This window comes from Tuber melanosporum, assembly GCF_000151645.1.
Source record: "Tuber melanosporum whole genome shotgun sequence assembly, scaffold_20, strain Mel28".
Lineage (NCBI taxonomy): Eukaryota > Fungi > Ascomycota > Pezizomycetes > Pezizales > Tuberaceae > Tuber > Tuber melanosporum.
This window is the reverse complement of record NW_003298864.1, coordinates 331,275-356,058: the sequence shown is the minus strand read 5'-3', so window position 1 is coordinate 356,058 and position 24,784 is coordinate 331,275. Positions and strand designations below refer to the sequence as shown.

The 24,784-nt window shown below is 43.3% G+C and overlaps 1 protein-coding gene across 1 annotated transcript; it reads right to left on the bottom strand.

Annotated features, from left to right (window-relative positions):
• Positions 1 to 309: 309 nt before the first annotated feature.
• GSTUM_00005736001 (uncharacterized protein) lies at positions 310 to 2,590 on the bottom strand (the record flags this gene model as incomplete). Its single annotated transcript, XM_002837808.1, has 7 exons — positions 310 to 734; positions 783 to 1,311; positions 1,383 to 1,451; positions 1,533 to 1,652; positions 1,709 to 1,769; positions 1,824 to 2,390; positions 2,442 to 2,590. 7 exons carry the CDS (start codon positions 2,588 to 2,590, stop codon positions 310 to 312), a joined length of 1,920 nt encoding a protein of 639 aa, XP_002837854.1.
• Between the last annotated feature and the right edge of the window lie 22,194 nt (positions 2,591 to 24,784).

Here is a 24,784-nt window from a genome sequence, read left to right as displayed (position 1 = left end):
AACCACTAGCAATAGCTAGGACCTAGAATAGGGGAGGGATAAATATCTAAACACAGTCTTTGAGGACATGAGCAAAATTACAGAGAAATCCTTGTTACAAACTTCATTGTCGAGAGTGGATTACGGGGGAGTGTGGGTATCCATTGTACGATAGGAATTAGAACCGGGTGGGCCATGAACACATTACTATATGCCAGCCTATCCACATGTGCATTTGTAGTTGGAATGATCCTCTTCCATTAAGTAGCTAGGTCCTTTCTGGTCCTTTCTTCCAAAAAATTAATCCTCATCTTCCTAGAGGGGAGGTTTTCACAACTTAGACGAAAGCATTGTTCCACCAAGGGTCTGCCCCTTGACCAACACTTTCCCCAACCAGTTCTCAACCACTACGACCTCACTTAACGCTGCCACAGCCCCAACGTACCCATCAGGCCTCACGACCGCCAATGCCCCAACCTCCTCATCGACTCCCCAGGCAGCATACACCTCCCCAAACTCATCTCCAAAAACCAGCCACTCTGATTTCTCCCGTACACTCGGCGGGAAGTCAGTCCATTCTAGACTCCCTCGCTCACCGGGGAAGAAAATAGGCACCTCGACTATGGATGGTGGGAATGTTAAAGGTATTCTGGAGGTTAAGATGGTGAGGAGCTCGGCATATTTGTGGGGAAAGTGCTTAAATGAGGTGGGGAGGAGGGTTAAGATTCTGTAGCGGGCTGTTGATGGGAGGTCTTCTGGACGTTAACGACGAGGTTAAGGAAGGGATAGGGGTGGGGGGATACCATCTTGAATATCCCTAGGGTTTCCATCACAAAACCGCAATACTTTAGCATTAACCACCCGCCTCCCTGGCGCCAAATACTCATCTTCATTTCCCCGTTCCTTGAGCGGTTCACGGCCGCCCTTCACAAGCATCCCCTCCCGATACTCAATCCCACAGCCACTAGTGAACCCGCACATTTTCACATACACTCCCTGAAACTGCTCATGACTAAGTCCATGATCGCCACCGATCCGTCCAGAGAACATTTTAGAAAATTCGCGGTCAAAGCCGATTAGCTGCTGAGCGATGTCCAGCCGCTCGTGCTGGTAGGTGGCTAACAAATCAGAGTCTGGCGGTACGAGCCCGTTGAGCACATGAGCTACTTTCCAAGAGAAATTGTACGCGTCCATCATGGAGACGTTCATCCCCTGGCCGGATTTCGGGCTGTGCGTGTGGCAGGCATCGCCGGCAATGTGCACGCGGAGAGTGCCGCGGCTATCTGGTTGGGAAAACCGTGGGGAGACACGTTGACCAATTTGGTAGGTTGCCTATTAGAAACATATCTTAGCACTCGTACATTCTTCATAAAGCCGGTAATACATTGTAAGTGTGAACGCACCCACCAATCTACCTCTCCAAATTCAATACTATAAGGAGAGAGTACTCTCTTGGTCTGCGATTGGATTTGCTGAGCCGAGATCTTACCACGGCGTTCTCTCACGATGCGCTTGGCATCGCTGATGGCGGGCGTGTCGGTGTTTTTTTGAACGTTGTCGAGATTAGGGTCTTTCTCCACTTCGCCTTCCATCTGGCAGTAGATTCTCGTAATTGCTTGCGTTGGGGAGATGCGTTCTCGGGGGATGACTATTACCGACCCTACCGCGGAGTGCTGTTTTCTGTTTTAGATGGAAACCACCTGCTTGGAGGATATTAGGAAAGACTCACGATGGCGGATTTCCTCCTAATATCCGGAAAATTTGTTTTTACGACGGTATCCATGACGCCCCTGGCCTGCTAGTCAGTTATGAGCCATCCACGGGAACATCCTCTGAGAACACACCAGACATGATCCGTATGATCCCCCTCGAGTCTTAACCCCATACCCTGCCTGACCACACTCCTAGCTCCATCTGCTCCGAGTAAATACTTACACCTAACTACCCTCTCCTCTCCTTTCCACTCCTCCCCGGTCTTTACCATCCTAACAACAACTGGAAATCCTTCCTCCTCCACCGGCGTGTCAATCTCAAACCCAGTAACTCTCCAACCCCTCTCCACCCTCCCACCATTCCTCTCTAAGTCCTCGTTCAGAATTCTCTCGATCCTCCCTTGATGTATCGTGACCTCATGGAGGAACCTCGCCGGCACCGAAATATTCGGCACCCGATTTGTTCTAACGATGCCTTTATTCTCCGGGCCGGGGTTCCAAAAGCTCACTTCATGGAATTGGCAGCCCTGGGTGAGGATCTCGTGAGCAAGGTCGAGGGACTGGAGGATCTCTAGGGTGCGTGGCTGGAGGCCATCTGCCTGGCCGAGTTCTGTTTGGGAGTGCTTGTCGTCAACGGTTAGGCGACTTGTTATTCCGTAGCGGGCTAAGAGAACCGAGGAGAGGATTCCGGCTGGGCCACTGATGGGCTGTCAGAGTATGCAGAGGAGGAGCAGGATGGGAGGAACCCACGATCCCACGATCACCACTTCGTACCTTTCTTGCCCTCCTGGTGAAGTTGGCGATACCGGTGGAGGCTGGGTTAGGCGTGGGAGCGCATTTAAATGAGAGGGGCTGATTCGAGCATTTCCGTTTGGGCCGGATTTCGTAAACTTTGGCATGGCCACCAATTTGCTTTGCTGAATGTAGTACGTTTTCTGCAAGAATTAAACTTCACGCTAGGCTGTTAAATTTGCCTTTGCTGGCGCCTTTTCTTACTTCTTCTTTTGCCTTAGGTTCAGGTTGGGCGGGTCAGTTTCCCAATATTTCTCCCAATCCAAGATAGTGAACCTTGGGCGTCTTAACTCGTGGTTCAATTATTCCAATTTAGAAAGGTGAAAATTCTCTTACGAATGGGTAGCCAGACCGCTGGGGATGAGTCAAAACAACAAGGACCCGCACATTGAACTCCTGGTAGGGATAATGAACACCTCACCACCTGCCATTACCGTACTGTAAGTAGTCGAGTAATTGAATTTCAGGGGGGGGGCGTGGGAATCGGGACTCCTAGAAAGATGTGTGATAGTTTTCCCTATTTGTCCCAGGGAAGGGCTGAATGTCAGCATCCCTCAGGGTGATACTGCCTTTATCTAGCTGCATAGTGGAATTCTGGATGCCTCGACGTGAGCTCCAATTATTCTAGCTCCCGGGGTAGGGAGAGCACTTGCGAAAAACTGGTACTCGGACATGGAAGTAAAAATCTAGCAAAACAGGGATACGAACAAGGAATCTCGGGAATCTTGAAATTGACATGATAGAAAAAAAAGGGGTATGGAGAAAGTCAAAATCCCGGAGCGTTGCATCTTGATCATTGTGGAAGCTAGCAGTTACTGCTATTATTAAAACACTTACAAAGTCCCAAGACCCTAATACCCCAACTTCCTATCAAACTTTAGAAGCTCAGGTAAATTTATAGAAAGAAAAAGAGGGGGAAGCAAAGAAGAATAATCAGTCCCATGTTGCGCCCGATAAAGGCTGGTATGGGTTCTTGTGTACTCCAACTTGCCGATCTTTTCTACAATTCCTGCCGCCTCCGTACTTCAATGCAACGACAGGGTTTCTTTTCCATGTCCGGGTACTCGAACAGTTGATTGCACGGGCTAAAGTTAGTAGTTAATTACCCATGTTTAGGAACTCTCTGGTGGGGTTCTAGAAAGTGGGACAATTCTTTTAGAGGCGATGGCAATACTCGTAGACTCCCCTAATTTTTCCGCTTATATTTTTCACTTAAAAAATTTTTCATCTCATTTCATTAAATTCTGATGATCATGGAGCACATTGTGGGGCGTGAAGTGAGTGGCTTAATATAGATTGTAGGTGGTACTGTACAGTTGTAACTGAGGATCGTCTCCTGTGTACTTAATTTACACATTTCTATACTATTATAATAAAATATCATAAATACAAACAGAAAATTTATATAAAATTTTTTTTTTTTCACAAGGATCATCTTATCATTTAATAGAAATAGTAAGATTTTCATATTTGCATGAGCTGTATCATATATATGTTCTATCCTGCCGGGCAAGATATTTACTTGGCCAAGTGGATATCTTATTCATCAATAAGGTATCCCCTTGATCAAGCAGGGTACTTGCCTGGTGAGATGTCCTACTTGACAAGTTAAGTTTAACCTATCCCACATACCAAGTGAAAGTTTTTTAAAAATTTTCCTGCACCTAACTCACTGATTTAACTCTATGATGCGATAACAAATTACCTTACACTGCTCATACAACCTTCTCTAAACCTCCCACCCAAACACATTTCAACTTTCTCAACCAACCAAATAGTGTCTGAAAGTAACAATAGTGACCCCTATGTGCCATTTACCTATGCCATATTTTTAGATTTTAGTGCATGGCTAAAATCTCCAGACTATAAAAACCAAGCGTGTATTTCTTCCAACTTGACCAGTGATGATTTCTTGACTAACCTCCATACCTGCATAACTAGTGGCTATTCAGTGTCGAGCAAGTAGCTGAGTATCAGAACTAGCTCATCTTTGAAAATGAAAAACCAGGCTCGGGACCTAAGTAATAGAAGCAATACAATCAGCACCATAAATCTAAAGCCTTATACTTAGTAAGAGATGGCTAGCTCTTTCGCAAGGGGTTAGTCAAGGATGGAATACTGGAACTGGATCGATTGGTAATATGTGATAATGAAGTGTTCTGCAAAATTCGGGATGTTCATCTGTAACTTGGACATGATGGTATGAACAAAACCTTTATTAGAATTAAGGAGCAATTCTATGGGATAACCAAGATGGAAGTTGAGTGTCTATTGAAGCACTATCAAACCTGTTTGCTCAATTAACAAAATCACTCCTGGGCACCTCTTGAGCCAATTATATCTGACTATATCATGTAAAGAATCCAGATCGACTTAGTTGATATGAGGCACGAGTCTGATGAACAGTTCAAGTGGATTTTGCATATCAAAGATCACTTTTGCAAATGGTCCTCTCTGTTTCCTCTGAAGAGAAAGTGTGCTGAGGAGGTTGCTGGACTCATAGCAACTTGGATTGGGTGTTATGGAGTACCAGAAATTCTGCAGTATGATAATGGAAGACAGTTTAAGGGTATATTATTGGTTTTACTTAAATGGCATGTAATAAACATTAAAAATAGACACCCAAGAACTCCTCAGACTCAGGGACTAGTTGAGTAGGCTAATGGCACAATGAAGACCAAATTGTGTGCTTGGAAAGTAGATACAGCAGCAGCTGGAGGCAATTCTCATTGTTGGACACAAGCTCTACCTGAAATCTCTTTAACTATGAACCATCAAGATTATTCAAGTCTGAACGGCTACTCCCCTTATGAGGTCATGTTCAATCAGAAACTCCAGTGGGAACACACTATCTCCATCACCTCCTGAGTTTAACAAACAATTTCAAATATTTCAGAGAAGTCAGCTTCTAGCACGCAATTGGAAAATTCTACTACAGGTAGTATCAACCTCAACACAGACTCAGATACCCTTTTAGAAGCACTATTCTCAGCATCCAATTCACAGCTGGATGGGTGGGAATTCAAATTTGGTAAAGATAGGCCAGAGAATAAAGCTTTTACCAATAATATTACTGGAACTATCAATACTCCACTGACTCAGGTTTATGATCCGCCTAAGGAAGAGTATAGCGGGCCTGAGGTCGAAGAAAATGAACCAAGTAATATGCTTTCAGAATCCCCTAAACAGTGTATCCAAATGCAGCCAACAGAACTAGAACTAGTCCTTCAACCAGTAGCAGCCAAAGCTTGTAAGTACTTTCAAAAAAAATATAATTGTCAACATGTGGTTGAAAGTTTGTCGTCGGTGATATTGTTACTCTAAAAATACCCCTTGAAGATTGTGCCACTACCGATCGCATCAGAATTACCTGCCGTGTTCTTGCTGAGAGCTATTCCAATTGTTATAAGCTAAAAACTAAGTATGGGATACTTTCCAATCATTTTTCAGTTACTCAGTTACTCCGGGTTCCAGATTCAGCTGATGCTCTGATTGCTATTCCTTTTACACCAATGTCTACTATTATTTCGCTTCATGCTACAGCAGGCAAAATCTCAATAAGTGAGAGAATTAGTATTTCTTGCAACTGTAAGGAACCACAATGTAAGAGGCAGCGTCGCTGTATAAAAGTAAAATTAAGTGCTCAGTTCACTGTCATGCAACTGAGCATGACTGTGATAATCTATCGACTCGGAAGATGGCTATTCACACTGAGCTAGTATTGGTAGACCGCCCACTAGTACAGGTAGATTCACAAGTGAGAACCTACTAGGCTAAGGAATAATTTTCTTGAATGGAGAGGGATATCCTTAGCTAGTTAGCTTTAAATCACAGTTTAATCACTTCTTATTAGGTCCTGTACTAGATAGTATTGTGAAATCTTACTTTGAAATGCTTGATGAGTGGGATAGATTAAAATTTACTTTACAAGATGGACATCCTACCAGGAAAGTGACCTACTTGGCCAAGGGGATATCCTCTTGGTCAAGCAAAATTCTTGCCCAGCAGGATAGAACATATACATAGATATATTTATGCATAGTATGACTGAAAGCAAATCCCCACCAAAGTTAGCCAAATTTGTATGAGATCATGGCATTCCATGTTAGTTATTGCATGGGGATAGGTGCTGGCCTTGTGGGATAAATTAATAAAATAAAGAAAGCTTATAGAACGATCTTCCTTGTAAATATCTACTCTTCATAATTATTTTAGATAATCTTAATTAATTTTCTTTTATTATTTTTCAGCTAATGAATCTACCGACTTTTGCGGGAGAACGGGGTATGGGACAATACTTTTGACATTGGAGTTTATTACTACTACTATTACTTATCTCCAGTCAATCGCCCAGGTACGATACTACCTACTACCCGTTTCAACAAGCACTCGGGTATGCAGATGCATAGATTTTCTAACCATTGTCTGTCCGGTTACCCGCGTCCATACCCGAGTATCAGGACACCTTGGCACCGAGATATTTTTTTGCCGGCTTCGCGTATTATGAGAATGTAACTTACTACCCTGTTGAAGAAATTAATTGGGGAGTATGATAGCTAAACTATCCAATATTCTAGCTCAATGTATTAGCCAGAGGGGAGGGAATAAATTTCATGGATAGCTAATAGTTTCAATATCGTCCCCAGTACATTCTCACAATACGCGGTAAGGGAAAAAAATTCCCGGCGAAACAAGGTATCCGGATACCCGCAAAAACGGGTCGGCCTCCCCATGGTCGTCAGAACATCTTCCCATTTTATCAGTGCATAATCTCCACCGTTTAAAGAGGTTCACCTCAGGCCTAAATTTCATCCTTATAATATCTAGTGGGGGTCATACCCCACTTCCAGATTCCTAGGCATCGCGAGACCTGAGGAGAACGAGGTTACCGCGAGAACGCAAATTAACGAACCATGAGTGAGGTGCCCAAATTCCCCACCTCTCGAGGAACCTCGGAATAGACACCGGAACAAAAAGAAGACCAGATGAGACAAAGAACAAAGGAAAAACACAAGACCCTACGGGGATCGGGAACTCAATCCCAGCTCATTGTCCGATCACCCGCGTTCATTTGAAACCGGTATATAGAAGCTCACCTACCGATTCAAAAAGCACCTGGAAGCACCAGGAAACTTTTGTAGGGTCTGGGCCTGGAAAACGCCAAGAGAGTTCAGACTGGGCAAGTATTCGATTTCAGTCAAAGCTTCGTAAAAACTTTGGACATTCGGTAACGGATCACCAACGAAAATTACCGCACCGGAGCACGAAATGTTTAGATTGGCAAGTGGAATTGCGGAAACTAGTCCATGAGTAGTTTGACGCATCCAAAGGGTTCAAGCTGTCATATTAGGAGAGCACTAATGCTTCTCAAGTTTTTCACCTCTGAATAGGTCGGCCGGAGATAGAGAGTCTCAACGGTTTCACGGGAATGAAATGACTCACCCTCGGATCGGGTCGGAACGATTTCTAGGGTTTCGCTCTGGATGTGAAACAACACAATCCCCAACAAAAATCTGTAGAGGGAAAGGAACAGTCGTTGACTCTATCGGTCGTGAAGGGGGTCCCGATGACACCCAAGAGCACAATGCTAAGGTGAGAATAATTTCCTGCTGCGATTATAGAGGTTTCAAGGGATCCCACATCTTTCTATGGAGTCGTGTTTAATGCCCTAGCCCTAGAACAAGGTCAGGAGAGATTGCGTGGGTAAGCTAGAGACGAAGCTTTCTGTTGTGGGAATATTGAATGGAACGATGTTATGGCGCAAAGTGAATGATTGCTTGAGAGACTCGAAGGCTTAACTATCTCAACAGGGAGAGCAAAAGACCCTGACTATCTACTGCTGAGAGCGAGACACAAAAGGTCAAGTGAACAATAACAAAGGAAAGAAAAAGGAGAAAGAAGCAAGGAGGTATTAGGGGTAGACTAGTGATAGTGTTTGATGTAAAGGAAAAAGTCTATTGTAGCGTGATACCATAGTAGTATCAGAAGCATGTTTCAACACTCCCTCTCTTCTGTAATACTATGAGAGAAAATGAACGGACCAGCCAGCAAAGTAGAACTTCCTGAAGCAATAGCAGAAAAGAACATGAAAAGAAAACTCCCAAACGTCATTGAGTACCAGTAAAACCCCCTATCCAAAAGTGTCTCAAGGGGGAAAGGTTTACTCTCAGTTGTAATTCTACCGGTAAACTAAGAAAAAACATTTCAAATAAAAAGAAGAAAGGAAGAAACCATCTTAAAGAAACTGTTATCTAAACCATAGTTTCCATCCCAATCCTACTCATGTGTCGCCAGTGGAGGTCTCTCGTAAGTGGCTTGGTAAGCATGTTGGCGGACATGTCTTGTGTAGAAATGTGACAAAAGAAGACAATCCCTTATTCCACAATATTCTGAACATAGTGGTACTTTCTGTCTATGTGTTTAGTTCTCTCATGATACCGTGCATTAGCAATCTGGGTAAGACTACCGGTGCTGTTAGTATAGATAGTGGTTGGAGAAGAAGGGGACTTAGTGAGAGAGCTTGCAGCAATCAGATCTCCAACAAGACGGTGAAGCCAAACTGCCTCCCTTCCAGCTTCTGATGCAGCAATGTACTCTGCCTCAGTAGTAGAAAGAGCAACAATTGTTTGCTTCTTAGCTTTCCAAGCTACAACACAGTTTGAGAGAAGAAAGAAAAAATCCTCCAGTAGACTTACGGTCACTGATATCACCTGCCTAGTCGGAGTCTGAAAACCCTGTGAGAGATTTGTCAAACGGAATTTCACTTTTCTTGTAGCAAAGCTTTATATTCTGTGTCTGCTTCAAGTACCTTAGAACACGCTTCGCTTGTGCAAGATGCTCGGAGCCAGCAGAGGCGGAGAATTTTGACAAAACCGATATCGTAAACGCTAGATCTGGTCGTGTTCCTAGCATAAGGTACATTATGCTTCCGACCAGAGATTGATAGAGCTGCTGATCCTCAGGTGCAAGTGGTTCGAATTTCAGTTGAGGTCGAGCTTCCAGTGGTGTCCAAATGCCATTACAATCACTCATGCCAAACCTTTGTAGAATAGACTCAACAAAGCGCTGTTGACCAATCTGAATCTTTCCTTAAAGTTGTTCGATATCAATTCCCAGGAATTGGCATGCGAGGCCAAGATCGGTCATCTTGTATTGGCCTACTAGAAGCTCCTTTACTGATGCAATAATCTTAAGATTCCCCGAAGCTAGAAGAATATCATCCACATAAAGTAGTAGAATGACCTGACGGGAGGAAGAGATATATAGATTAGCATCACCTGATAATGGGATAAAACCTTGCGATCGAAGAAAGTGATCAATATGGCTGAACCAAAGGCGAGGAGCTTCTTTAAGCCCATATAGAGCTTTCTTTAATCGGCAAACTCTACCTGTATGTACCCCAGGCTGCAACCACTCCATACCTTCGGGAAAGGTGTTACAAATGTGGCTTGGCATGAAAGAGGTTTTCATGTAACACATGGTTATGAGTTACAGGTATGTTATTGTTTTACACATATGACTCATTCGGGTCATATGATTTGTTATATGTGGGATTTGTGATGCTTTTGCACATGGCTCAAGTATGAGTCATGGGACGTGCGCCTGGCAGGTCTGCCTTGCGAGTGTGCCTTGCGGGAAAGCCTTGTGCGCATGATTTATGTTTCGCATATGACCCCATTATGAGGTCATAGGTTTCGCACATATGACCCCGTTATGAGGTCATAGGTTTCACACATATGACTCAGTCGAGTCATATAACTTGCTTATTGCGTTATGATTGGTTTATGAGTTTTTGTACATGACCTCGTTATGAGGTCATGGGTTTTGAACATGTGATCACTTTGGTCACATGACTAGTTTGTTATAATTTGGTTTCGCATATGTGACCACTTTGGGTCACATGACTACAAGTGGGAAGAATACTATATAAGGAGGCCGATGCGGTCGAGGAAGATAGGTTCTTCATGCTTTGTTCTAAGTACTTTTCCTACTCATTACTTTAACAAATATAAAACAACTTTACGATCTTTATCTTTATTGCAATATTATCATTACGCCAAGGAAAGTTCTTCACGAAGAAGAGTTAGAGAAAGCTTATGATAAGTGTTCCCGATAGAAGACAAAGGTCTTGTATTATCGGTAATGTAGGCAGAGGCCTAGTGCTATTGTAAGACTAAGGAAAGAAACAAAAGAAGAGAAGTATCGTTCCCAGTCGCCAAGAATTAACCATCTGGGGAGGGATTGTTACAAAAGGCCATAAATAGTACATCATTAACAGTAGGGTTTAGGAAAGCAGTAACGACATCCATTTGATGGATTGTCCATCCAAGTTACACCGTAAGAGCAACTATGGTTCTAAAGGTTGTCAGCCTAGCAACAGGAGCATAAGTCTCACCAAAGTCTGTTTGCTCGTAGCCTTTAATAACAAGACGTGCTTTATAGCAGATGGAGCTGTCTGAGTTATGCTTAACTCGGAACACCCATTTGCATTCAATAACCTTTACCCTACCGACATCATCAGGGCTGACAACCTCCCATGTGTCATTTTCAATAAGAGAGTTGAACTCTTGTTTCATAGCACTCCGCCATGCTGCATACGAAACAGCATCTGCGTAACTCTCCGGGTCGTCACCTGGACAGAGTTCGCTATTGCCCTTGGCCTCTGCAGCTAATGTATGAATATGCTGACGGCGACACAGAGATTGGCAAAGCATGTGGCTCGATTCTTGCATGCGCTTCAGCACACCTTTAGGTACTGGTAAACTGGAGCCAACAGACTTTGACAGCGGTATGGTCTCTCTAATAGAGGAGCTCTCGAGATTGAGTCTTGTTCTACCAATTCGAAGATCATCGTGCTCAACTCTCTTCTGCGGTATGGTCTGGCTAATAGAAGAGCACTCGAGATTGGGCCTTATTCTACCAATTTGGAGATTGTCGTGCTCAACTCTCTTCTCCCCCTCGATAATCACAGGGGTTCGACCACTCTCATTATATGTCACTCTAACACTCCCTCTCTTCTCAGCAGCAGGGACGAGAATTGCATTTGGTGTTGGAACCGGAACAACGGATACATCACTACCCTTACCCTTAGCCATTGGCATCTTGGCAGCTCCCACTTTAACTTCTTCTGCATGTAAGTCAACAGCAGGTACGCTTCCAATCTCATCATCCTCTTCAACCCCACCTAACAGAGGAACAAGTTTTTTAAGTACATCACGACCAGGGCCCTGCTTTACATCACTAGGGGTACGAGATTCATTGAAGATAATATCAGACGAATGGACAATCGCCCGGAACTGAGGATCCCATAGCCGCCAAATCTTCACAGTATCATGGACATAACCGATCATGATGCACTCGCGGGAACGGAGACCAAATTTGCCATCTTGCTGTTCTTCTGCAATATGTCTACTGGCAGAGCAATCAAACCGACGAAGATGGCCCAAATCGGGCTTAATACCATATAACATTTCATATGGTGATCGACCTCCGAGTGAGGCTGATGGAGAACGGCTGTGAAGATAGAGTGTGGTCTCTACCGCCTCTGCCCACATAGCATCAGGCAAGTTGGAATCCAGAAGCATGGTTCTTACTTTTCCAACTATGGTACGGATTATTCTCTCGGCAACACCATTCTTGTGCTGACAGCAAGGAGGTGCAGGCTCAAAAGATATTCCTCCGACACGAAAGATACCCCGGAAGAGAGAGTTGTCATACTCTCCCTTGCTATTGTCACATCTAAAACGAGATATCAGCCAGTTTGGAAGAGCAGTTTCAATCCTAGCCTGAAATTCCTGGAATACCCAGATAATTTCGATAGATTCTTTGGAGTGCAGAAAATATCCATAGGCCCAATGGATATAGTCATCAATATAAAGAATAAGGTAACGGGATCTAGACCAAGATGGTGTCCCAATTGGGCCACAAAGATCTGAATGAATGAGCTCGAAGGGTCTTGAAGCTCGTGTTACTGAATCTCTGGCAAATGTTCGCTGATGTTTGGCATCGATACAGGTATGGCATGGTAGGACATCATGAATCAGAAGACCTGTAATAGAGGATACCGCTCGGTAGTTGAGGTGAGCAAGCCGCTGATACCAGAGGGTAATTGGTATTCGAGAAGTACTAATAGGAGAAGGGTCTTCGGTACCTGCTAGTGCATGAAGTACATTGGGTGTATTTGCGAGAGGTAATAGAATCGGTGATATAATAGCCCCGGTAACTATTGCTCGTCCAGGACCGGCAAGTTCCCACACTAAATTCCGGAGATGGCCAAGAGGTATTTCGGATCTGCCATCAAGCCGGGAAATCAAGCTGGTATTTGTAGTAAATGTTATGTGACGGAGTGTGGAGAGTTGTCCAACCGACAAAAGAGAGGACCTGAGATCTGGAGCATGGAGGGCCTGAATATCTAGAGCGAGCACGGCAGAGTTGTGGCCTTCTTTGAAAAGGATTCGTACTGTCCCAACTCCTATGGCATTTACTGATGAGTTGTTGCTCATATGGATAGCAATAAAGGTGTTGGGTTCGAAGGCATTGTATGAGAACAAGGCATCACGGTTCCGGCAGAGATAATGAGTGCCACCCGAATCAATTAGCCAGTTTGATATCTCTAGCGGTGAAGTATTCGATACCATCAAGTTATTTGATGTACCAGAACTGACATTTGTTGTAAGAGCCTGAACAGAGACAAGAACTGGATCAGCGTTGGCGGGCATAGCTGAAGCTTGGAAACTTGGAAAATTCTTGTTAGTACGACTATTTCCCTTGTTCTTTTGGTGTTCCTCCATTGCCTGTCTCCCTCTCTGACGAGAATTGCAGTCACGTCCGGTATGCCCGCTATGACCACAATGCCAACAAACTGTTGAAGAGAAACTACTATCTGTACGATGATTTGCTGGACCACCTGGCCTCGACCAAGAATTCCGATAACTAGCCTGACCACGACCACGACCGTGGAACCCACGGCCCCTTCCGCGAAACGCTCGACTACCGCTATGGGTGGGGGTAACTCCTGAGAATAGAGCAGCACCAGATGTGCCTACGGTATTCGAACTTGTAGCCTCTGGGGCCTTAATCCGGAGAGTGGCCTCGTACTGTCGAATAGAGGTTACATATTCCGTGAGGGAAAGATTCACTTGCTAGTGCAAGAGCTGGATAATGGTGTTATAAGCATCCGGTAAAGAGGAGGTCAACCGGGAGATAAATGTGGGATCACTAATTGCTTGATCGGTAGAGGCAAGCACGTCTTTGAAATCCATCAAGGCTGTGATATAGGTGCTAACTGATAAGTAGTCGCTACACTGAATGCTATTGAATTAATGGATGAGACCCTCCCTTCCAGCACGAGAGGAGGCGGTATTGAACTCAGCTGCCAGAGCTGTCTACATTGCCGCCAGAGTATGAGGAATACAATGAAGAAGCACTTTTGCTTCAGGGCCACATACATTATAAATGAAAGTAACTGCAAGATTTTCACGGCGATTGAAATTGAGGAGACGGGCATGCTGGTTGGCTGGTGGGGCAACTTCATGATCAAGGACAATCTCAAGGGTGCCAGCACCCTGGAGAAGGTATTGAAGGTCCTGAGACCACTACAGGTAGGTCAATTGATTCAACCTAGTCACTTCACCATACTTACAGTGGTAAACAGAGTCATCTTTGACAGTAGAGTATTTCGAAAAAGCTATTGACAAGAACCACCCGGAATAGTGAATCGAATATAGATCGAGCTGATAGATATGCAAAAAGGGAATATAAAGTGTGAAGGACAATGAAGATAAGATAGAATGCGACTTGTATTTTGGAGCGGAAGGCTACAAAAGGCTCATAACCTGTTGTGGGAATATTGAATGGAACGATGTTATGGTGCAAAGTGAATGATTACTTGACAGACTCGAAGGCTTAGCTATCTCAACAGGGAGAGCAAAAGACCCTGACTATCTACTGCTGAGAGCAAGACACAAAAGGTTGAGTGAACAATAACAAAGGAAAGAAAAAGGAGAAAGAAGCAAGGAGGTATTAGGGGTAGACTAGTGATAGTGTTTGATGTAAAGGAAAAAGTCTATTGTAGCGTGATACCATAGTAGTATCAGAAACATGTTTCAACACTTTCTTTGTTGATCGCCATGAGTGATGCGTTATGACCTTAAAAAGGTCAGCCTGCATGAGCTCTGCACCGGGGCTGTCGTTCTCTGCTCAAGTGGTTGTTTACTACTTGGGCTCCCTTTGCCACATATTTCATCTCCCTGGGCGGACTGTGAAGAAGCTATGTGATCATGTAGTGTCACTCGTCTTGAGTGTTGTGCTACAATACTTTTATGACCACGAATAATTGAGGCTCCTGCCAGGACGCTGGAGTTGCCCTTGCTGGTAAAAGGTGTGGCACTTTTTTAATCTTTCTATCTTAAGGAGAGGGTGGAGGATCAGTTTTCATGCCTCTATCTAAGGGAGGGAATTTTGGGTGTCTCATCATAATGTTTCAAGTATCGTACTTGTGTTACCTTCCGTCCCGTGCTGATCACCCGTGCTGTGATAGCTAACACAACTACCTTCCAAGCTCGGGTTTTCAATCCGCTATCTCTCTTCGGTCTCAACATTACTATGATATGAGAAGTACCTCCTAAATGCACATGTAAAAAACAAAAAGGCAAAAAAATATGGGACAAGGCATAGGGTAACAACGAAAAGTTTATGAGATAAATTTTGAAAACAACTAGAAAATCACACAATGCAGAGTAAGATGGAAGATATTGTGAGATTCAGTATGAGAGGTATTTGAAGGAGTTATTGTATTGTATTGGTACTGGTAGATTTGATAGTAGAGTTCGGTTTTAGTATAGGTAGTGTGGATTTAGCTTGCTTGATTTTCTGGAAATTGATTTAATAGAGTATTAAGTAAGAAATTTTTACTAACTCTGAGGCCATAAGTTATACTCTATAACAACAATTTTAAGTTCCTTAAATCTACAATCAAATAAGCCTAGGCTTTAAATATAGCCACCTTGTGATATATTTTAAATCAATAATATAAGTATCATGCATTAGTTTTGCATTATTTTCACTAGAGTCCAGATTTATCTTCAATACTAAAAGAACATTATCTGTAAACTTGATGTGATTTCATGCATTATCAAAGGTAACATTTGTTTATACTTAAAAAATTGCAATTCAAATATAGGAATTGCTTTTATAACTCCCTACTCTCATAATCTATTCCTGATACATCAAATATTTTCTTCACACTTTATAATCATACAAGTATCCAATTAGGAAAACACCTAATTAAGTTATAAAGTCTACTACATTACAGCCTTGTCTATTTCCTTTCTCAATAGCTGATATAGATAAATTTGGAGAAAGTATTTTCTATTGTTTAAGTTGAAGATATTCTCTTCAAGTATCATAATAGATTTACAAGTTAAACTTCACCTAGTTGGTGATTATAATTTGTATCTGATTCAGAATTTTATTCTATTTAACTCACAAGTCTTGGTAGGAAGCCAAATAGAGTAGGAAAATATATTCACAATAGTTTTTAACATTCTCTCTCTCATACCTATTATTGTAATTTGCTTTTCTATATTCTTAGTATTTCAACCCTATCTTTTGCAATTATTGTTAGACTATTTGTAATTGTAACTAGTGTTAGGTGGAGACAACTTGATAGACTTCAAGGTTGTCTGGGCCAATCGAGATTCATTTCTGTAGACGGAGATTGTCTAGGAAGGCTTGGACTTTACTCATTTCGTTTATAACTACTAGGAGCGAAGTAAAATAGGTAAAGTAGGGTAGAATCATAAAAACAATATTATATTGTTAAGGTCTCTTCTCCGTTGCTTGATGATGTCTAAAGCTTGAGAGGCAATTCGATATTTATATTCCACGTCTGAGTGTTCGCGGACTACATCTTTTTTATCATACAACTATGTACTTCTTTCATGGTCATTCGCGACATCGAGTTTTCTTCCAAGGTACGAATACCTGTGGATCCTGAAAACCATCACACCCTTTTTGGTAATAACGATATTTCTTTTTAGGAAACGTGCTATCTCCAATAGTAATATCCCGATTAGCAGAGTCTTTAGACTTATGGCCTAGTTCTTAAGTCGAATTGAGTTGGCCCCAATTGTCTTCGTCATTGATAAAATGATCAGTTTTATCCACGGCTATATCTGCAAAGGTGGTTGTCATTACAACCATCATAGGTCGTCTGACTTCGATCCTTTGTAACTCTATACCCTGTAACCGGTATGGGTACTTGGTTATTGGTTTTGTTTTATGTTTTGTTTTAAATATCGCTTTGATACTTGGTTTTGTTTTATGTTTTGTTTTAAGTATCGCTTTGATACTTGGTTTTGTTTTATGTTTTGTTTTAAGTATCGCTTTGATACTTGGTTTTGTTTTATGTTTTGTTTTAAGTATCGCTTTGATACTTGGTTTGTTTTAAGTATTGTTTGATACTTGGTTTTGTTTTATGTTTTGTTTTAAGTATCGCTTTGATACTTAAGGAGTTTTACCAAAGTGTATCGATTGATACCTTTGATTAGTTTCGTTCATGCTAGACATGAACAGATTTGTGTAATTAAAGACCGCCTGTTTCTACGATAGAAAAGGCAGACTTCGACAGACAGTATTTCAATATACTTGGTTGAATGGTTACTCCTTTGTTCCTCAGTACACCCTCGAAGCTTCCTTTAGTTCTCAGCTCTTGCCTCCTCTCTGGAAGAGCAGGCCACCTGCCAACTATCGTACCTATTACCGTTAATGTGATTAGCACCTTGCAAACACATTACATTTTTTTAACCTCAGCAAGTGGTTAAGAACCTGTCCCCAGATTTAGGCCTGATCAACCTATCGATATCCACCTCAGAACGCTAGCGGAGAGAAGCGGCAGATTCACAGCACATTCGGCTTCATCTCAAACCCAAAATAGAGTCTTTAACGACCAGGAGTGGGAAGCAAATCCCACGGCAAGACCTTACAAGAAAGAAACAACTCTGGCGCTCTGTTAAAGAGCTGGACAATCCTGCAAACACGGAAGATACATAACCTCCAGGAGAATTTCCTTCTACTCCAGCAAAGAAGCCTTCCTTTGAACCTCCAATCGACCCCGAATACAGTAGGGAATCAGATATGGCTAGCACAGGAGGAGAGCCTTCTGGACGAGGAAAATCTCGGGCTAGGACGGAAGAAGAAGAAGTACCCGTGGCTTTTGAACCCCCTAAGTTTAAACTCCACCTCCCAGCGAAGTTCACAGGAGAAGGAAAAGACCTCAAACCTGAAGCTTTTGACCAATGGGCGACGGAACTCCCACACTTCCTACTCTTACAAGGAAAAGATGTGGAAGACCCTACAACCGGACTTATCATTGGATCATTCTGCGAAGGAAAGGCAACCGACGCATACCACCAACGCAATAAGGAATACGGCGGGAATGTAAGATTAAGAGGAACTACAGTTCTCGATTACCTGAAAGGACGATTCCAATTCTCTATAACCAACAACCTCCTATATAACTAATTCAACCAGCTCCAGCATGTTAACGGAATGCATGTCAAGCGAATCACTGATGTGGCTACGGACTTGATGATGTGTAAGGACTGAATGGAGAGAGAAGGTATTTCCAAATACATCCTGAAGCGACGATTCTACGACACTATACACCCTACCCTCCGGCGAGAAGTAGAACCACTCGAGGAAGACGGCGATGATATTGCAGTAATAATTGCAAGAGCAGAACGAAAGGACGCCATTCTCCATGAGACCAAGGCCTACAAAACACAGACATCCTCTAGTAGGAATAGCCAGCCACGGCACAAAGCCTCCAGCAACTCTGAAGACGATACCCCACGGGTTTTCAAGAAGAAAACCAAATCCTCCAAAGAATCAAGACAGCAGAAAGGAGAATGTTTTGAATGTGGAAAACTAGGACACATGGCAAAGAACTGTCCTACGAAGAAAAGGAATGGAAAGGCAATTAAGCAAGAGGCATCAGCCAACAATGTTGAAAGCGATAATACCCAATCCAGCGAATATGAAGAAATCCATATCGGATATATCGATGTGGAATGCAACAGTCTTCGACCTCTGGCTACATTCAAAGTACACACCGCTCTGGAAGGTACTATTCTGATCAATGGTAAAAAGGCTCGAGTCCTATTTGACACTGGCGCAATCGGAAGAGATATGATCAGTAACGCCTTTGTCTCTGTCCATGGACTCCCAACTCGAGACCTTAACCAACCCATACCAGTCAATATGGCAGTAAAGAGATCACGATCCACAAGCCATAAAACATGTAGTGCTACTATTCGACTTGGTTCTGCAGTCCTACCCCTCCAGGAAATGCTGGTTGGAAATTTAGCCAAATACGATGCCCTAATAGGTATGCCATTCCTGAACTGCTACAAAGCTATAATCAGGTGTTGGGAATCAACCATCGATTTCCCAGATCAGAAGGTCAGAGTCTTATGCAAGCCAACAAGCAGAGAGTACCGAGCCGCAGTCTGTGAAGCAACTGCCCAACGACTATTGGATGAATACTCTGATATTTTTCCTGATCAAATACCCAAAGAACTACCGCCTATGAGAGAAGTGAACCACCACATTCGCCTCCGAGACCCCTCTAATCTCAAGAACCAACCCACCTACTCTATTCCTGATACATACAAAAGCCCACTTTGTGATTGGATCAACCAACAACAAAGAAGAGGAGTCATCTACCGGGCAGAAGCCCCAGGTGCCGCTCCTATGTTTGTTCAACCCAAAGCAGATGGCAAAAGAATCCGCCCCTTGGTTGACCTCAAGCTACGGAACGAAAACACGGTTATGGACAGCTCCGCTATCCCAAACCAAACCCAGATCCTAAATGCAGTTGGACAGGCTAGATTCCGAAGTAAGATTGACCTAAGTGATGCCTACTTCCAAACAAGGTTAGATCCAGAAAGCGAATGCTACAACAGTATCAAAACACCCTTCGGAAGTTTCATTAGCCGAGTTATGTTACAAGATGATATGAATGCGCCTGCCACCTTTATGCGAATTATGGAAAACCTCCTGAACGAATACCTCCACCATTTTGTTTGGGTCTCCATTAATGATATTCTCATCTTCTCAAACACCAAAATAGAACACGCCTACCATATAGGTTTGGTCTGTACTAAACTTAGGGAAGCTAAATTCTACGCTAGCAGAAACAAATCAATCCTATTTGCCGATAAACTCGATATCCTAGGGCATGTTATAGATGATGAAGGAATACATGCAGCCCCTGGAACAATAGCCTGTTTAACGGAATGGTCGACACCCCGGAATCAAAAGGAACTCATGCGATTCCTAGGACTAGTCAACTATATTTCCCAGTTCCTACCACACCATGCCACTGTGACAGCGCCACTCACAGACCTTACCGGAAATGCAGAATTTGTCTGGACCCACACTTATGACCAAGCCTTTACCAACATCTAGGTGTTGATTAAAAACGCCAACGTTATTCAACCTATCGACTATAGTATACCAGAACCGATATGGCTAATTACTGATGTATTGGATGTTGGAGTTGGAGTATGGGTTGGGCAAGGAGCCTCCCATGAAACAGCAAGACCGGTGGCATTACACAGCAGGAAGTTTACTAATTCACAGAAGAACTATGGAACAACAGACAAGGAAGCCCTTGCTGTGATTGATGCTCTGGCCGCTTTCAACCACATCCTGATGGGTAATACCTTCACTATTGTTACCGACCACCAACCCCTCACTAATCTTAAAACAGAAAGAATACCTGGAAGGAGAAGAACAAGATGGATAGGTGAAAACAGCAAATACGATGCAAAAATCATCTATACCCCAGGAAGAACGAACTATTTAGCTGATGCTCTCTCCCGCCTATATGAGAACCAAGATCTCGCAGATCCTCCTCTTGTTCATGACCATAAAAGACAAAGCAAGGACAGCCCTGAAGACACCTCCTATGAACAAGAACCATCGATGGCTACTGTCAGCTCTGCCACTCCCTCCAATCCTTTCTCTTACACCATGTACAGCGCTGCCGGAACGGAATAAGGAAAGGACATTGATGAAGAATGGAAAGACAATTGCACGCTCCGCAGCACACCTCCTCACGAGCTTGAACAAAGCAGACTCCACTGGTCCCACTGTTATCACGACACCTGCCCTTTTCACCAGACTTAGATTAAGTTCGGCAACAGATACCAGTGACCGTACTATATACCTGCTGATGATTCCAAAAACACCAGCTTCGACACCGCAGAAGGAGCAGAAGAGATGATCGATAAAGATGAATCAGCCCAACCTCCTCATACCCTTAATCGTATTCCAACACGATACCAAGGTCTTGAAGAACTCGAACAAGCAGCAGCCTACGTGGATGCAATATACTATTTACACCCCCCACAGTCAGCCCTGTCATCCTCTCCTCCTATAATCGATTCACAACCACTATATGGGGGACCCTTACGAGTGTACAACAATGAAACCACTGTCTCAGTCATGCCCCCTACTATTCCCGAGCATCGCCGACAACTCTATGAAACCTTTGAGGAGGAGGATGCCCCTATCAAACCAATAAGAGGATCTCTGATTGAGGATGAATGGGATGTTAGATCAACCACAGAAGAATTAACCTCAGCTTTCCGAAGCCAAATGATAGCAGGATATCGCCATGATCTGATTTACTTCAAAGCCATGGATAGCTCCAGGCATGGAGACCTCGCCCCCTACAACATATCCAACGGAATGGTCTATACCGGCACCCGTTAAGGTGAACATTGCCTATATATACCAAAAGGCCATATGTTCAATGTAATGACTATTAGAGAATATGTCATATCCGAGATTCACAACAAAGAACACCCCAGTGTGGACCGCAACCCTCAATATGCTTCAGAATATGTTTACTGGCCTGAGATGCACAAAGATTTCCGCGATTTCGTCAAACAATGTGAACTCTACCAGGCAAACAAGGAGCGAATACAACTACCTGAAGGAAAAGCACAGACCCTCCAACTACCATGTGAAATATTCGAATCATATGCCGTCGATTTCGCAGGACCATTCAACAAATCCACTGGATATGACACCATCTTGGTAGCTGTGGATCGATTTTCTGGATATACATGGCTCATACCAATGAAAGTTACCAATTCCTCCAAAGACACCTGGAGTAACCTCCAACGATACCTGTTTACCCCCCATGGGTACCCCTTATCTATTGTCAGTGACGCTGATTCCCGCTTTACCGCTAGATTCGGGAAGCAAACCTTGACCTCCCTCAGAATAAACCACATTATGGCTGCCCCCGGACACCATGAGACTAATGGCCAAGCAGAACAAAAAATCTGCGAGGTTAAGACCGGAATTAGGAACATGATCAATGAACGACAAACCAACTGGGAACCAGCCCTAGTTGAACTGGCCACATATATCAATGCCGGATTTTCAGATACCCTGGGAATGTCACCATACAAGGCAGTCTTTGGCCGTCAATACCCACTCCTACAAACAACACTATTTAAGAACTCCTCAGTCCCTGCCTCTGATGACCATCTAAACCACCATTAAGCAATTCGGAATGATCCCTTCCAAGCTGTTAAAGCTGCCTGATTCCGAATCACCACTACTGCCCAGAAACGACGACGCAAACATGTCCCCATCCCACCAGGTGATATGCTCATGGTACATGGTTACATGTTCATTACCAATGTCGGACGCAGCAAGAAATTGCAACCCCGGTAGCGAGGACCCTTCAAAGTCTTATCTTTTGATGAGCATACAGAAAGCTACACAGTCCAGATGGATGGACGCATGTACCGCCGCAATACCGCGGTCTTCCATGCCTCTGCTGTCAAGCGATTCCACCCAAATGACGACGCCAAATTCCCTAGAAGAACCCACTCACGACCTGCACCTATCGTCATTGATAAGAAAGATGAATGGGAAGTTGAAGAAATCAGAGACCACCACCTTTGGCATGGAAATGATCAGTTCCTAGTTAAATGGAAAGGATATCCAATGAGCGAAAACAGTTGGGAACCACTAGAAGGACTAGAGCATGCTATGGATATGGTGAACGGATGGTGGAAAGACAATATGCGAAATGGATCCCTTCCCCCAACGATCAACTACATCACCATGTGCTGGACACCCACGATGCCAGAAACTGAGTGATGGCATGCAGAACTCGAAGCAAGAGATGGATTTTGGGCGCCATACTTTGAGTGTGCAAGCAATTCGAAAGCAGCGATGAGGAAAATCAAGCTATGGAGCAGGCTCTCGACAACCTTATCTAGTCACCAATCACCATCCGAATACCATAACGATGTCAAACTATGTGGAAGTCAATGTGAGGCTGCGACAACAGATTGTTGGACTGTTGTTGAACCGCGATATTATCCAACTTGAAGACTACTCCGAAATCCTCTGGATAGACTACTGTCCTGATTGTGACCATGCTTGGGTTGATGTACAGCGCGAATCTGGTATTCGTGACTACTGTGATTTACATTTCTTTGAGTCTAAATGTTTTCTTAGAAATTCCTCCTGTCCATGGTGTGACACTTATGACGAAGAGTTTTTGGTGGAAACTGAAGCCATGAGTTTCTCAAAATCCGCTTTTGATGACTATTAGGTTTTGTTTGTTAAAACAGTTGTTTTGTTTTGGGGAATGTAACCGGTATGGGTACTCGGTTATTGGTTTTGTTTTATGTTTTGTTTTAAGTATCGCTTTGATACTTGGTTTGTTTTAAGTATCGTTTGATACTTGGTTTTGTTTTATGTTTTGTTTTAAGTATCGCTTTGATACTTAAGGAGTTTTACCAAAGTGTATCGATTGATACCTTTGATTAGTTTCGTTCATGCTAGACATGAACAGATTTGTGTAATTAAAGACCACCTGTTTCTACGATAGAAAAGGCAGACTTCGACAGACAGTATTTCAATATACTTGGTTGAACGGTTACTCCTTTGTTCCTCAGTACACCCTCCAAGCTTCCTTTAGTTCTCAGCTCTCGCCTCCTCTCTGGAAGAGCAGGCCACCTGCCAACTATCGTACCTATTACCGTTAACGTGATTAGCACCTTACCAACACGTTACATACCCAACCGATAGATTTTCTCTGGATGACTTCCTATTAACTCGCAGGAAGCTATTCCACCAGATTGGTAATTAATCCCTCGGTTGGCAACCCTTGGTTGCTCTCTGGGTAGTAGGTTTCAGTAACCATTGTATTATTGGGAATCACCCCATGGCTACGACATGTTCCGAAACCCAGTTGCAACACTCCGTGAAGTTCGTTGGCTTCTTTGGTAGTGTCCTTTGGAGTTCTAGACTCTTCTGGTGGATGTAAATGTATTGGTCTCTAGTAGAGATCCTTTACCATTTGATACTATCTCTTTCTGCGAAATCGTCCTGTTACTTATGGCTCATGACAAATGTGTCATGTCTTTGAAGCCAGGTATCTCTCTGGGTAGTTGACGGGATTACTCTGTTCCACTTCCTAGACCTAGCCGAAGGTCCCCTCTCATATATCCTGCGAACAGGATCTGGTCAGACGGATGGCGATAACGTATTTGGTGTTATTCCATCACCTTCAATTCTGTGGTAATATAGTCACAGGATGCAACTGAGATTAATATATATGATGACACGCGGGCCCCCTAAGGGAGCCGGAGGGGGGTGTTGCAGACCAGAGGTTTCAATTCCGAGTGGGGTTATCCTACTTAGGGTGGTTCCTAGGTATTGGGTTCTGGTATTCCTAACAACAAGTAATAGCCAGTTCTCCACCTATTTCGTGTTGCTCACAGTTGGTAAAAGCAAGTTTTGACGGAAAAGCTAGTGTGTTGCAGTTGTCTTTTTCTTCTGCTAGAGTTCTACATAATAATAGTTGTAAACTACAACTTTAATTGAATGCTATAGCGTTAGTATTTCTAGTGATTAAGTCATTTGATATACATGAAAACCAGAGTCTGATTTACTGCCCAAATCTGGAGAATAATCTTCAGGGTGACTAGTTTCTGGCCTCCCTTAGCCTGTATACACATTTTCAACTTCACTACTAAGAGCCAGGAATTGAGGATCAATTGTATTTGCAGAATAAACAGATAGGGGTTCTAGCTGCAAGAGAGCTTGCAAGAGATCATGAGGTGGTTCCAGTGACTCAAGATCTTGAGTACTAGGATTCTTCTCTGGATTATTAATTGGTATTTGCAGCTCAGTAGGAACAATTCTCCTCTTAGTTAGAATATTCCTAACTTGCTGCCTTCTTTTTTTCTCTGTCTTGCAAG